The sequence below is a fragment of the Bison bison genome, unplaced genomic scaffold (assembly GCF_000754665.1).
Source record: "Bison bison bison isolate TAMUID 2011002044 unplaced genomic scaffold, Bison_UMD1.0 scf7180017864030, whole genome shotgun sequence".
NCBI lineage: Eukaryota > Metazoa > Chordata > Mammalia > Artiodactyla > Bovidae > Bison > Bison bison.
In genome coordinates this window covers 3,382,660-3,394,807 of record NW_011494602.1, presented here as the reverse complement: position 1 = coordinate 3,394,807, position 12,148 = coordinate 3,382,660, and the positions used below count along the sequence as shown (strand labels likewise).

Genomic DNA, 12,148 nt, shown 5'->3' with positions numbered 1-12,148 from the left:
CCCCAGGGACGGGGGAGCCTGGTAGGGACGGGGGAGCCTGGAGGGCTGCCGTCTCTGGGGTCACACACAGTCGGACACGACTGAGCGACTTAGCAGCAGCAGCAGCAGTGTTCCCTTGGATTTGAAACTTTAATAAGAAGTATTATTGACTTTCAAAGGGCTTTGAAATCATTAATGGGGTTTTCCATCTGCTGATTTTTTTTCCCCAAAACCCACATTGGTGTTTGGACCCCTATTTCAATAGTTTGCTATTGTGTGCTTTGCATAGGCTCCTTAATTTAACCTTTCATCCTGAGTTTTATCAACTGACTTTGTCTAGGACTGCCAGCATAGCTCCTTTATTATGCATGCAATTCTGTTCTGTCTCTGTTACCTTTGAGGCAGCAGTTAAGGTGACTTTCAGTTTTCTTTGCCTGGTTTTTATTGTCACCACTGTCATTGTCTGCCTGTGGGCCTTCTGTCCCATGCCGGGAGGGAGTTTTCAGCACTGACACTGGTCTCTTGCCAGCGTAGCACTCAATTCCTTTTACCTATCCTTATTTCTCTCCTTATTAGAACCAGGAGAAAATAGTTGACATGAAGAGAAAAGTTGTTTTATTTTTTCCTTTTTAACATGATGTGGAAATTGGTCTATGGTATACAAACATTGGTAGATCTGCTGTTTAATTTTAGAATGGTTTTAGCATCCCAGATAAGCACAATTCAAAAGGTAGAATCTTGCCTAAATCACCAGCGTCTTCACTCTCCTGCTTTTACCCCTGTGCTGTGCTTAGTTGCTCAATCCTGTCCGACTCTTTGCAACCCCATGGACTGTAGTCCGCCAGGCTCCTCTGTCCATGGGGTTATCCAGGCAAGAATACTGGAGTGGGTTGCCATCCCCTCCTCCAGGGGATCTTCCCAACCTAGTGATTGAACCCAGGTCTCCCGCATTACAGGTGGGTTCTTTACCATCTGAGCCACCAGGGAAGCCCTCCAAGCCACCAGGAAAGCTTTTACCCCTGGGGTTTTCTAATTCCTGAACCAGGCTCTGCCTCAGTCCTGGGTCTAATACTCCAGGGTGCAAGACTTTAAGAACATGAGCGTTGTTTCCCAGCCCAAGGGGCAGATTTCATAAATGGTGCCTGATGGTTTGCATTGTAACAATTCTCAGGTGAGTCTGACACTGCTGGTCCCGGGACTACACCTTACAGAGCAAGTCTCAGTTAACTTGTGAGTTTAAGATGCCTCCACCATCTCCACTGTAGCCTTCTCTTTGAAAGCAAACACTGTATGATTAGAGAGGATGCTCCTGCAGCTTACCTTTTGAGAAAATTGCATAGCACATTTAGAGAGTGTCACAGGGTCTGCTGGTTTTTGCATTGAAATTTGCTACCTTGACTAAAAACCAAAAAGGATCACTGCAGATGGTGACTGCAGCCATGAAATTAAAAGAAGCTTGCTCCTTGGAAGAAAAGCTTTGACAAATCTAGACAGTGTATTAAAGGCAGAAAAATCACTTTACTGACAAAGTCCTTAGAGCCAAAGCCATGGTTTTTCCAATGGTCATGTATGGATGTGAGAGTTGGACCATAAAGAAGGCTGAGCACCGAAGAATGGATGCTTTTGAACTGTGGTGCTGGAGAAGACTCTTAAGAGTCCCTTGGACAGCAAGGAGATCAAACCAGGCAATCCTAAAAGAAACCAACTCTGAATATTCATTGGAAGGACTAGTGCTGAGGTTGAAGCTCTAATACTTAGACCACCTGATGCAAAGAACTGATTTACTGAAAAAGACTCTGATGCTGGGAAAGACTGAGGGCAAGAGGAGAAGGAGACAACAGAGGATGTGATGGTCAGATGACATCACTGACTCAATAGACATGAGTTTGAACAAGCTTAGGGAGATAGTGAAGGACAGGGAAGCCTGGTGTGCTGCAGATTATGGAGTCACAAAGCATCGGACATGACTTACCACTGAACAACAAAAACAAGAAGAATGCTTCTGGAACAAAATCTAGAAATAAGATTGAGTTGAAGGAAAACAACTCTACTTGAAGTGATGCTGACTGGAGGGACCAGTTATTTTAGGAGGACTACATGTATAGAAAAAGCGTAGAAGCTCAGACAGCAAAGTGTTGTCAGCTCTCAGGATGAGTAATGGGATTTGGGGTGGTCTTTACTCTTTGCTTTCTTTTTTTGCATTTTTATACACAGAGCATTTAAATATCATTTTCATACCTTAAAAAATTGCCAAATGTTTTTAAAGGAGAAAAAGCAAGATACATGCTCTGTAAATTCATGTATCTTTTGGTTTAGGTCTGTTATGTCTATGTCTCTATACATTTGGGGAGTTTTTTTATTTATTTTTTGTTTTTTTTTCCTCTGTAGAGAGTATTTTTTCATTAAATTTTTTATGTTTTTGCTTTTATACAATTTTAGAGGTTACTTTCCATTTACAGTTATTACAGAATAGCAGCTGTACTCTCCACGTTGTGCAGTATGTCCTTGAACCTCTCGTGCCTGCAGTCCGTGCCGCCCGCTCCCCCAGCCCTCCACCTCTCCCCCTGCCCACTGGCAGTCACCAGCCTGTTCTCTGTGTCTCTGAGTTGGTTTCTTTTTTTGTTATTCTCTACATTTGGTTTTTAATGGGAAAGAGATTATTTTGTCTATGAGAGTCCTAGTGTTTAAGGGTGAGCCCAGACATTTGCTTGGAAAATGGACACTGTGGGGCCTGCATAACGAAGATAAGTGTGAAAGGTCCCAGAGAGACGGTGAGGGGGGAAAGTCCCCAGGGTCCGTTCAGGGGCAGCTCCTGCTCTGCCCACCTTCCCCCTCCCCAAGCATCCAGCACTGGCCCCCGAGAGTCTCTCAAAGGATCCTTCCTTAGAAGGCCTGAAATAAGCTTTACGTTAATTTAAACAGAATTGGAAGAGCTGGAAAGTGAGAGAACAAGGGCCTTTACAGCCTTCGAGGAGGTGCAGAAGATTGCGCATCGTAGCTGAATGGATTCTGTGGGCTGGTTCTCCTGCGTCCAGGCTGCGTGTGCCCACTCAGGACCGCCGACCCAAGGGAAGACACCCAGAGTAGAAGGCATCACACCCTGAGCCACCATGGAGCCCGTGTGTGAGCTCAGTGCGTGTCGGGGAATAATCCTTCTAGAAATATGCAGCCCAAGGCTTTAAGATACGCCTTGTGGGGTGTTAGGTAGACTATTTACATATATGCTTATTTTCAGCAGTTCAGAAAACCATATCTAAATCGGCTTTTTTTTTTTTTTGCTTCTGTTAATCTGGAAACATTCAAAGAAGTTGATATGCATTTATCTCATTTCTAACTTTACAACTAAATTCTAAGGTTCTACTGACACCTGCTGGCATTTCCTCTGTTTTATGTTTTAATAAGAACAAAACCAAAAAGCAAAACATTTAGCATATTTCCCACAGTGTTTTGGCCTTATTATGCCAAGTGTACATTAAGATAACAGACAGAAGGGAAGGTTGATGGATCTTTTCACGTCATGGAAGGAGATATGTGGATGACCCCTGAGGACAAAGTTCCCAGACACACGAAGGGCAGACAACCAAGTTCTGATTGCCTCTGCCCTGCACTGGCCACTGTGTGACCTTGGACTAGGCTGTGGACCTCACATTTAGTATCGAAAAGAGGAGAAACTGAAGCTTCCTCCCTGTGCTTGTGGGGACCGGGGGCATTTCTACTAAGTAAAGCGTGAGCCACGTCACAGGTGTGATGACCTCAAAGGTCACTCGCAAGGACTGTTCCATCACAATAAATAAGCAAATTTGTTACCACATTGTATTTTCAAAAAATGGATGAATGTCACTGAAGCCTCCTCAAAGTCCAGTCTCTCTGTTGTTTGTTTTTAGAAACAACTGAATCAGAATGATCTGAAAGAACCAATGAACAGTGTCAGAAATGGTCCACTTTTTTGCCCTCAGGAAACCATGGACTTTGTTTTGTGTTTTGGAACATGTAACAAAGACTTCGGTGCTTCCCAGTTCATGCCAATCAAATTATCTGTGCTTTTTCTGTCTTTTCTTGGGAAACTGTGGGCCTGCGGCTTGTTAGGCCAATCACAGGATACTTGATCATCCCCAGGGAGTCAGAGTCCCATATTTATCCTGACAGAGGAAGCAAGGTCTGATGAGGAAAATAATTGAGGCATTTCTTTAATGCTGCTATTTCATTTCTTCCTCCTCCCTCAGAATTCTGACTTCATCATCATGCTTGCTGAGGCTTTCGATGCGATTTAGAGTCATCAGAATTTCCTTTCCTTTGTGAAAGGAAATTTTCGTCATCTCTCCCAAGTCCTCCTCCAGAAGTCTGTTAGGTTTGACTGGGGCTCAAAGAGGAAAGCACAAAAATTCTCCTATAGACTCATATCCGTTAGGGTGGCACCTCTCAAAACACAACAAAAGCAGAAAATAGCGAATTTGGAAAGGCTGTGGAGAAACTGGAACCCTCGTGCATTGTTAGGGAGACTGTAAAATGATGTAGCTGCTGTGGAAAATAATATGGCAGCCTCTCAAAAACGTAAAAGCAACATTACCATACAATCCAGCAATTCCACTTCTGGGTATATGTCCAAAAGAATCAAAAGCAGAAACTTAAGGTGACACCTGTACACCCATGTTCACAGCAGCATGAGTCTTAGCGATGACACGAGGATCCACTGGTAGATGAACAGATAAACCAAATGTGGTCTACACATGCAATGCAATATTATTCAGCCTTAAAAAGAAAGGAAATTCTGACACCGGCTACAACACAGAGAAGCCTTGAGGAGAACATTAACCTAACTGAGATAAGCCAGTCACAAAAGACAAATACTGCATGATTCCACTTAGATGAGGTACCTTAAGTACTTAAAGTCAGAAAGCAGAAAGGAGAGTGGTTGCCAGGGGTTGGGGCGGCGGAGGAGGGAAATGGAAAGTGGTTGTTTAAGCGGTTCTGTTTAACTGAGCCAAATTTCAGTTCTGCAAGATGAAACGTGTTCTAGAGATGGCTGGAGGTATTGGTTGTGCAAAAATTTGTCTTTTACTTAATACTACTAACTGATCACTTAAAAAAGGTTATGATGGTAAATTTCACATTATATGTATTATATCACAATTAAAATTAAAACCACACAGACATATAGAACTCAGTCATCACCTCTGGCCCTTGCAAGTGACTTAATCCCTTTGACCATGTTCAACCTGGTAATACTATGCAGTTCTATCCAATGGAACCTTCAGTGATGACAGAAATGTTGTTTATTTGCACTGTCTGATATGGTACACCCATTGGGTTTTGAGTGTGATGAGTGCAGAAGATGCTGAATTTTATTTTTATTCAGCTGAAATTTAATTAATTAATTTTGTTAATTTTTATTCAGTTTAATTTAGCCACATGCAGCAAGTGGCTGCCGTGTCGGACAGGGAAGGTAGACTGTACATTTACATGACTGTTTCAAAACACTTTCGCTCCTCAGCACAGAGCTACAGCAGTCAGACTGTAAACCTAAGAAGGTAAAGGCTGGCTTACGTGTGGGCCCCAGTTCTGTTTGAACCCCCAGTATTATGAATTTGCTACAGAGCGTTTTGCCAAGAGTGTGATTATTTTAGAAGCCTGGTGTGGCATCACTGGCATCTGTTATTGGGCCCACGAGCAGAGTTGGCCTTAATTCGCAGGCCAGCCTTTTCTAGTCAAATGCCCTTGGGAAACCTAAATTCCTTCACTGCCGCACCCGGGCTTCTTCACTCGTCCCTGTAAATCCTTGGAGTGATGTTGTAAACTAACGCTCAAGTCCAAGGCCTTCTACAGAAACTGTGCAAGCACATTGCTGTTTCTTCTGGGTATCCTGCCAGTCAGTGCCGGCTTTACTTTTTGAGGCTTTCCTGGAAAACACAGACAGGTAAGAGAGGTGACAAATTCTTACACTGAAATAGAATCCCACAATAAAATGGATGAACCCTAATACATTCCTCCTCTAACACAAGAGTAATTACACATGTCACTATGTACTGTATAATGCTGCTTTAGAAATAGTAAAGATTGCTGGCAGCTGAAGGGACTTACATTTCAGCAGGCTGCAAACAGAAGACTTAACCAGCCAGCCAGTGGGCAGCATTCCTTCATGACAGCCCAGTGTTTAATGACTGTGTGTGCCGCATTTATCTTCATGGAATGAGTGAAAGCTGTTTATTGAAGCACAAAATATTGAGCGTTTGATGCGAATGGGTGTGTGGCAGGAAGGAGATAAAGAAAAGCATATATTATTCTTCCACTAGATGGATATGGGCTGTCTAATAAGGACCTCCCGGTTTAGCTCCGGTGGATTTGCTCACTGGGAACACTTTCTCTTTCTTTTTCAGCAATGGGTCGAAGGCCTGAGATCCATCATTCACAACTTCAGGGCCAACAACGTCAGCCCGATGACGTGCCTCAAGAAGCAGTGAGTTTTGTTTGCATGACCCTTTGCGCTTGGCATTTACCAAGTGAATGCAGACTAGGAGATGAAGGCTGCGTACACGCACCGGGCAGCACCTGCCTTGCCTTCCCCGCTGCGCTCCTGACTTTGGAGAAGTCTTTGACCTGTACACACCGGTACCCTTCCTGCCACCTGGCAGGCCTGTGTGATGCCCACAGCCCAAAATCTATTTGAGGGGACTGGTTGGTGGCAGGAAGGTACTGGAACTCCACCTCCTCAGTGTCCCCTGGGCTGTGGGCCTGGGCTTTTGTGTCCCCAGGCTGCCGATAGTAGCTTTGTGTGCCTGGTGCCATAGCTGGGGGCTGGGTGCAGCTCAAGCCTCTACTGCATGAGACTGAGGGATGGGGAGTACCGCTCCATTCGGCAGAAGCACCCACCACTCTGGAGGGAGAGGAGCACTGACCCCAGGGACTGTTTCACAAGCAGTCAGGCATCCAAAGGTACTTCTGAACTTCAGAAGGCAGGCCTTCCTTCCCCCAGCTCACTGTATCCAAAATTCAGAGAGGCGCCAGGTGGTAGCTTTTAACCCTATCAAGTTTTTCTTTATGGGTGACGTGAAAGTTACTCAAGTAGAAACCCTAGCCAAAGCCCCAGTCCGCCTGTTTGAGAAGCAGTGATCCGGGGCCCGGGGCAGGCGGCGGGTGGTGCGGGGAGAGCCTGCACCGAGCAAGCTGCACGCGTCTCTTAGCCGGGCCCGGCCAGCACCCAGGGTGGGACTCCTTGGCTTCTGGGTGATGGAAGGAGAGCTCTGCCCCCCAGGCCTTCCGTGTCTTGCTCTGGTTCCTTTGGCGGCGCTCTGGGAGCATGGGCTATGCTGTAATCCCCGGCGTTAGCCACTTCGTTGCCCGAGGACTTTGGGAAAGTTCTTACCTTGTGCCTCACTGTCCTCATCTGTGCATGAAGGTGGTGACACCGCTCGTAAGAGTCCTCGCAGAGCAAATGAGGCCATGCAAAGCCGGTGCCTGGCCCCTCACTCCCCCTAACTCAGAACTGCTTATTTTGATTCTGATGTCCTCATTCCAGTGTTTCCCTGTTGTCTTAGAAGAGGAGAGTTGTTCAGCCGTGTATTTTCCTGTTTTTGTGCAGCTGCTTCTCCTCTCCCTCTGCAGTTGCTCTGGCATGATTTCTTAAAAGTAAAGAGCAACCCAGCAGATATTTTGAGGTCATGGAATCCCGAAGGGTCTCAGACTTCTGGCATGCCCTCTTAGGCCTGGGGGAGCCAATTCCTTGTGTCCAGATGCCAGATCTCAGCTGCCCTTGTGGGTGTCCCACCCAGACTGCTTTTCGTCACTGGTGTTCACCCATCCACCAGCTGCTGGAGGGTGAGGTCACTCAGGACTCACGTCTGCCTGCTTCTCCAGAGGACCACCCTCTGCCTACAGAGGATCACCAGTAGATCATTACCTCCCAGAGTATCCCAGGGGCCCAGCTCCAGGACCCCTGCCCATATCAAAATCCACAACGTCCCTTAAGATTGACCCTTCATGTCCCTGGTTTAGGAGGGCTGACCCCACACTCGCCCCTTCGTCAGAAAGGAAGCCCACAGCCAATGACAGGCTGAGACAGGATATCAGAGCCTGCCCCCTTGCCGCCAGGCCTGGCGCAGATCACACTTCAGAGGTCCCAGTGGCCTCGGGACGAAGCCCGGCTGAGAGCACAGCTTGATGTGACTGTCCCTCCCTGTCTGCCCACTGCCTTACTCCTGTGGTCCTGAAACCAGCCCCTTAAAGGTAGCCATTTGTGCTTCGAGGAACACTGACTGAAGACAGAAGCTTTACCAACTCCTCATGTTCTGCAGATTGTTAGATTATTTACAAGAACGGTGAGAATGGAATCAGTAGCTAAGAACAGGCCTGGCACCAAAGGATAGGTGTTCCAGGCCCCCCTGAGTCCTGAAAACCTGGGAAAAGCACAGCATTTCTCACCATCAGTTTGAGTTGATGAACTTCTCTGACAGGGACAAGTTAAGGATTCAGATTCCTTCATGGAGATGGTGTCCACCCATCCGTCAGTTGCATGAGGAGTAGGTCACAGAGGGCTCGCGCCTGCCTGCTTCTCCTTTTGCACTTCCCTGCTCCCTGGGGTGGCAGAGGGGTGAGGGCTGGGGGCGTCCCCACTGACTGCAGACAAGCCTGCTGCTGTCACCATGCCCTAGCCTTTCTTAACCCCTTAGTAGATTATTAAAAAGCAGCAGTCAAGGACAAGAACAGTCACCAAACAAGTGCCAATAATTTGCTGTGTTCAATGCAAACACCCAATTTCCTAATTTGTCTAGGATTACCAGATAAAATATGGGACTCTCGGTGAAATTTGAATAAGTAACACATAATGTTTTAGTTATCCTAAGTAATATTTGGAATACACCTATAGTTAAAAAAAAGTATTATTTATCTGAAGTTCGAATTTAACTGAGAGTTATATTTTTATTAGCTAAATCTGACAAACAGTAAATGTATCTCATGGTGTGCGATTGTCTCTGGTTTTCTGAATAAATAGTCTTTGTTTGAGTGAACTTTCTTTTCAAGTTTTTAACCAGATGGAAGCTATTCCTCCCAAGAAACATTAAAACAGTTGTTACTGTTGTTTTCCAGCTGGATGAAATTGGCATTTATGACCAACACAAATGGGAAAATTCCAGTTAGGAGGTAAGTCAGTTATTCCCAAGTGCTCGGCACAGCCTGGGTCGGCCCTCATGATACCAGTCCACAGAGAAAGGCCCCCATGAGGACTTGTTAATTGCTTTAGTTACAGGTATTTCTGGAATCTTAGTTTGAATTACATTATCAGATGCTGTGTTTACTTCGTAAAAATCACTTATGGATGTAAAGTCGCATTTTCCCTCAGAATGCATAGCAGTGAGCCTGATAAAGAACTTCTGAAAATGAAGGAGTGTTTTTTTTTAATTTTCAGAAAAGTGGGTTTTGGGGATTTAAGTAGCTTCCCTGGTGTCTCAGATGATGAAGCAGCTGCCTGCAATGCAGGAGACCCAGAGTCAGTCCCTGGATTGGAGAAGATCCCCTGGAGAAGAAAATGGCAACCGACTCCAGTATTCTTACCTGGGAAATTCTGTGGACAGAGGGGCCTGGGGGGCTACAGTCTGTGGGGTCACAAAAGAGTGGAACACAACTGAGCAACCAACAATTTCACTTTCTTTCATCTTTCACCTACTTACCCCAAACAACCGTTGCTAAAATTAGAGAAGTTTCTTTTCTGTTCTGTACCTACAGTAGGGGGTAGGGATGTGTCTTAGGAGGTGCAATGCCTCTGGACATTGCCGCTCATCCTGGGTTCCGTCGGCCCTCTGTGCCCAGGGCCAGGGGGCACCACTGAGTCTGGGTGTGTTGTCACTGCCACCACACCCCGTTCAGGATTGGCGCTTCCCCTTCACCCTGCCCAAAGTAGCAGTGATGGGGGAAAGAGGCGGTACAGCCTGGTGGAGCCAGGAGTGAAGAACCAATGAGCCGGAAACGGCCTCCGAGCTATGCTTCAGCCTCAAGCCAACATGCCTCACCCTCTGAGGGCCCCACTCTGCTCTGCTGCTCCTAGCGTTAGGACTGTTCCTGGCCTGTGGGTCCATTGGAAGTCCATGCAGTGGGAGTGATGGGGGTTGTTCACCCAGCTCCCCAGTGTTTTTTTGGCTGGTGTTTGTGGTAAGCACTCCGTGGTAATTGCCAAAGCTGGGCTGGGCCCTGGGGCGTTTGCTGCCCATCAGAAGCCAGGAGTGTATTCAGAGTCCTGAACCTGAACTCAGCATGAGCTCCCAGACCCCGACCCGCTCTTCAAGAATTCTCCAGGCTCGCGTTCAAGTTGAGCTCTTGCCCAACACTTTAGCAAAGAAGCCAACCAGCAAATAGCCACAGGCAGAACCCAGGCCACCAGGTGGAGCCTGTCTCGGAATGGCTGTAACTGTCAGGATGAGGGCCACAGGTCGCCCGTTGCATGGCATTTGGGGGAGAGCCTTGGAGCAGCTGCACACTGGCCGTTTCTGCCTCTCCTTTCCCCCCTTCTCTGCTAGCCTCGAAGCTTCCATTCTGCATTCCCCCAAGGGCATCTCCCTCAGCATCCTTTCACATTTAATAGAACTATCCTAGAGATCATCATTTTCCTTAATTCTGTGGATGACAGCAGTCATGAACGAGGGTATCCACGTGACACAGCTGAGGTATCAGTGAGGAAACACAGGGCATGCATGTTGTAAAGAAGACCAGGCAGTAATCTTTTTATTTCACCTTTTATTCAGGGCTTCCAGAGTTATCCAGAGTTATCACGGAGAAGGCAGTGGCAACCCACTCTAGTACCCTTGCCTGGAAAATCCCATGGACAGAGGAGCCTGGTGGGCTGCTGTCTATGGGGTCGCATAGAGTCGGACACGACTGAGCAACTTCACTTTCACTTTTCACTTTTCACTTTTCATGCTTTGGAGAACGAAATGGCAACCCACTCCAGTGCTCTTGCCTGGAGAATCCCAGGGACGGGGGAGCCTGCCGTCTGTGGGGTCGCAGAGTCGGACATGACTGAAGCGCCTTAGCAGCAGCAGCAGCAGCAGAGTTGTCAACTTCATGCATCTGTTGTGGTCTTTGCGAACCTATATGTAGGATTCTGTTTTTTATTTAATAACTTACAAGCAAGTCAGTTTTGCATTTACTTTAGAAGTTTTTAAAAAAGTCCTGCTAGGGACTTCCCTGGTAGTCCAGTGGTTAAAGCTTCACATCTTTGAATTGCAAGGGCTGCAGGTTCAATCCCTGGTTAAGGAGGTACGATCCGACATGCCTAGTGGCCAAAAAAACAAACAAAACATAAAACAGAGACAATATTGTAACAAATTCAATAAAAACTTTTAAGAAATGGTCCACCTCAAAAAAAAAACATCTTAAAAAGCCATGCTACCACCTTGATCAGTGTTTGTTGGCAAAGGCACTTTACACTCATCCTTGTCTTAAATAAAACCCTTTGCTCTATTGAGAATAGCAGGGTAATGATTTTATTGTATCTCAGGATCCTACAGCTATTGCCAAATATTTAGTGCATTTTTATTTAAAAATAAGTATGGAAGTAATAGGGCTTCCCAGGTGGCACAGTGGTAAAGAATCTACCTGCCAACACCAGAGGCACAAGAGAGGAGAGTTTGATCCCTGAGTTGGGAAGATCCCCTGGAAAAGGAAATGACAACTGGCTCTGCTCTTCTTGCCTGGAGAATCCCACAGGCAGAGGAGTCTGGATGGTTACAGTTCTTGGGGTCCCAAAGAGTCAGACACATACACATGAAGTAATAAGTCCAAACTTGGAACAAATAGCAGTGTGAAGACCAGCAATGTAAGTTGGGTCTGTTTTTACATACCTTGCTCTCCTGATTTTTCTTCCAAGAAAAGATTCAGGAAATGTGATCAGAGCACCCCTAGCCAGCAGTTCTGGTGTCATTTGTAGATATCCTGCTGATCAAGCCTCTGTTCCACAAGCTTGGAAGCCTGATCCAGCCTGTTCACAAACAAAATTATTGCCTGCCTCTTTTCGTAGCAATAGCCCAGATGTTTTCTCATCCTCTTTACTGCTCTCTGACATGAACTCTGGGGCGGCTGCCAGTGTTAGCAGGTGTTTGACACAGGACACCTGTGGTCTGGGGGCAGTGTGACAGAGTTGAAGCAGAATTGATATCGAGCTAGTGAAAAGCGGATAAATCTT

The 12,148-nt window shown here is 46.3% G+C and overlaps 1 protein-coding gene across 7 annotated transcripts in view; it reads left to right on the top strand.

Annotated features, from left to right (window-relative positions):
- Positions 1-12,148, top strand: part of PLCB4 (phospholipase C, beta 4) — a 488,269-nt gene that overhangs the window by 344,593 nt on the left and 131,528 nt on the right. For all 7 annotated transcript variants that reach the window (XM_010834225.1, XM_010834226.1, XM_010834231.1 and 4 more), the window contains 2 exons: positions 6,354-6,433; positions 9,061-9,114. In XM_010834225.1, the coding sequence (XP_010832527.1) occupies positions 6,354-6,433; positions 9,061-9,114 (134 nt within the window). The remainder of the gene's footprint in view (positions 1-6,353; positions 6,434-9,060; positions 9,115-12,148) is intronic.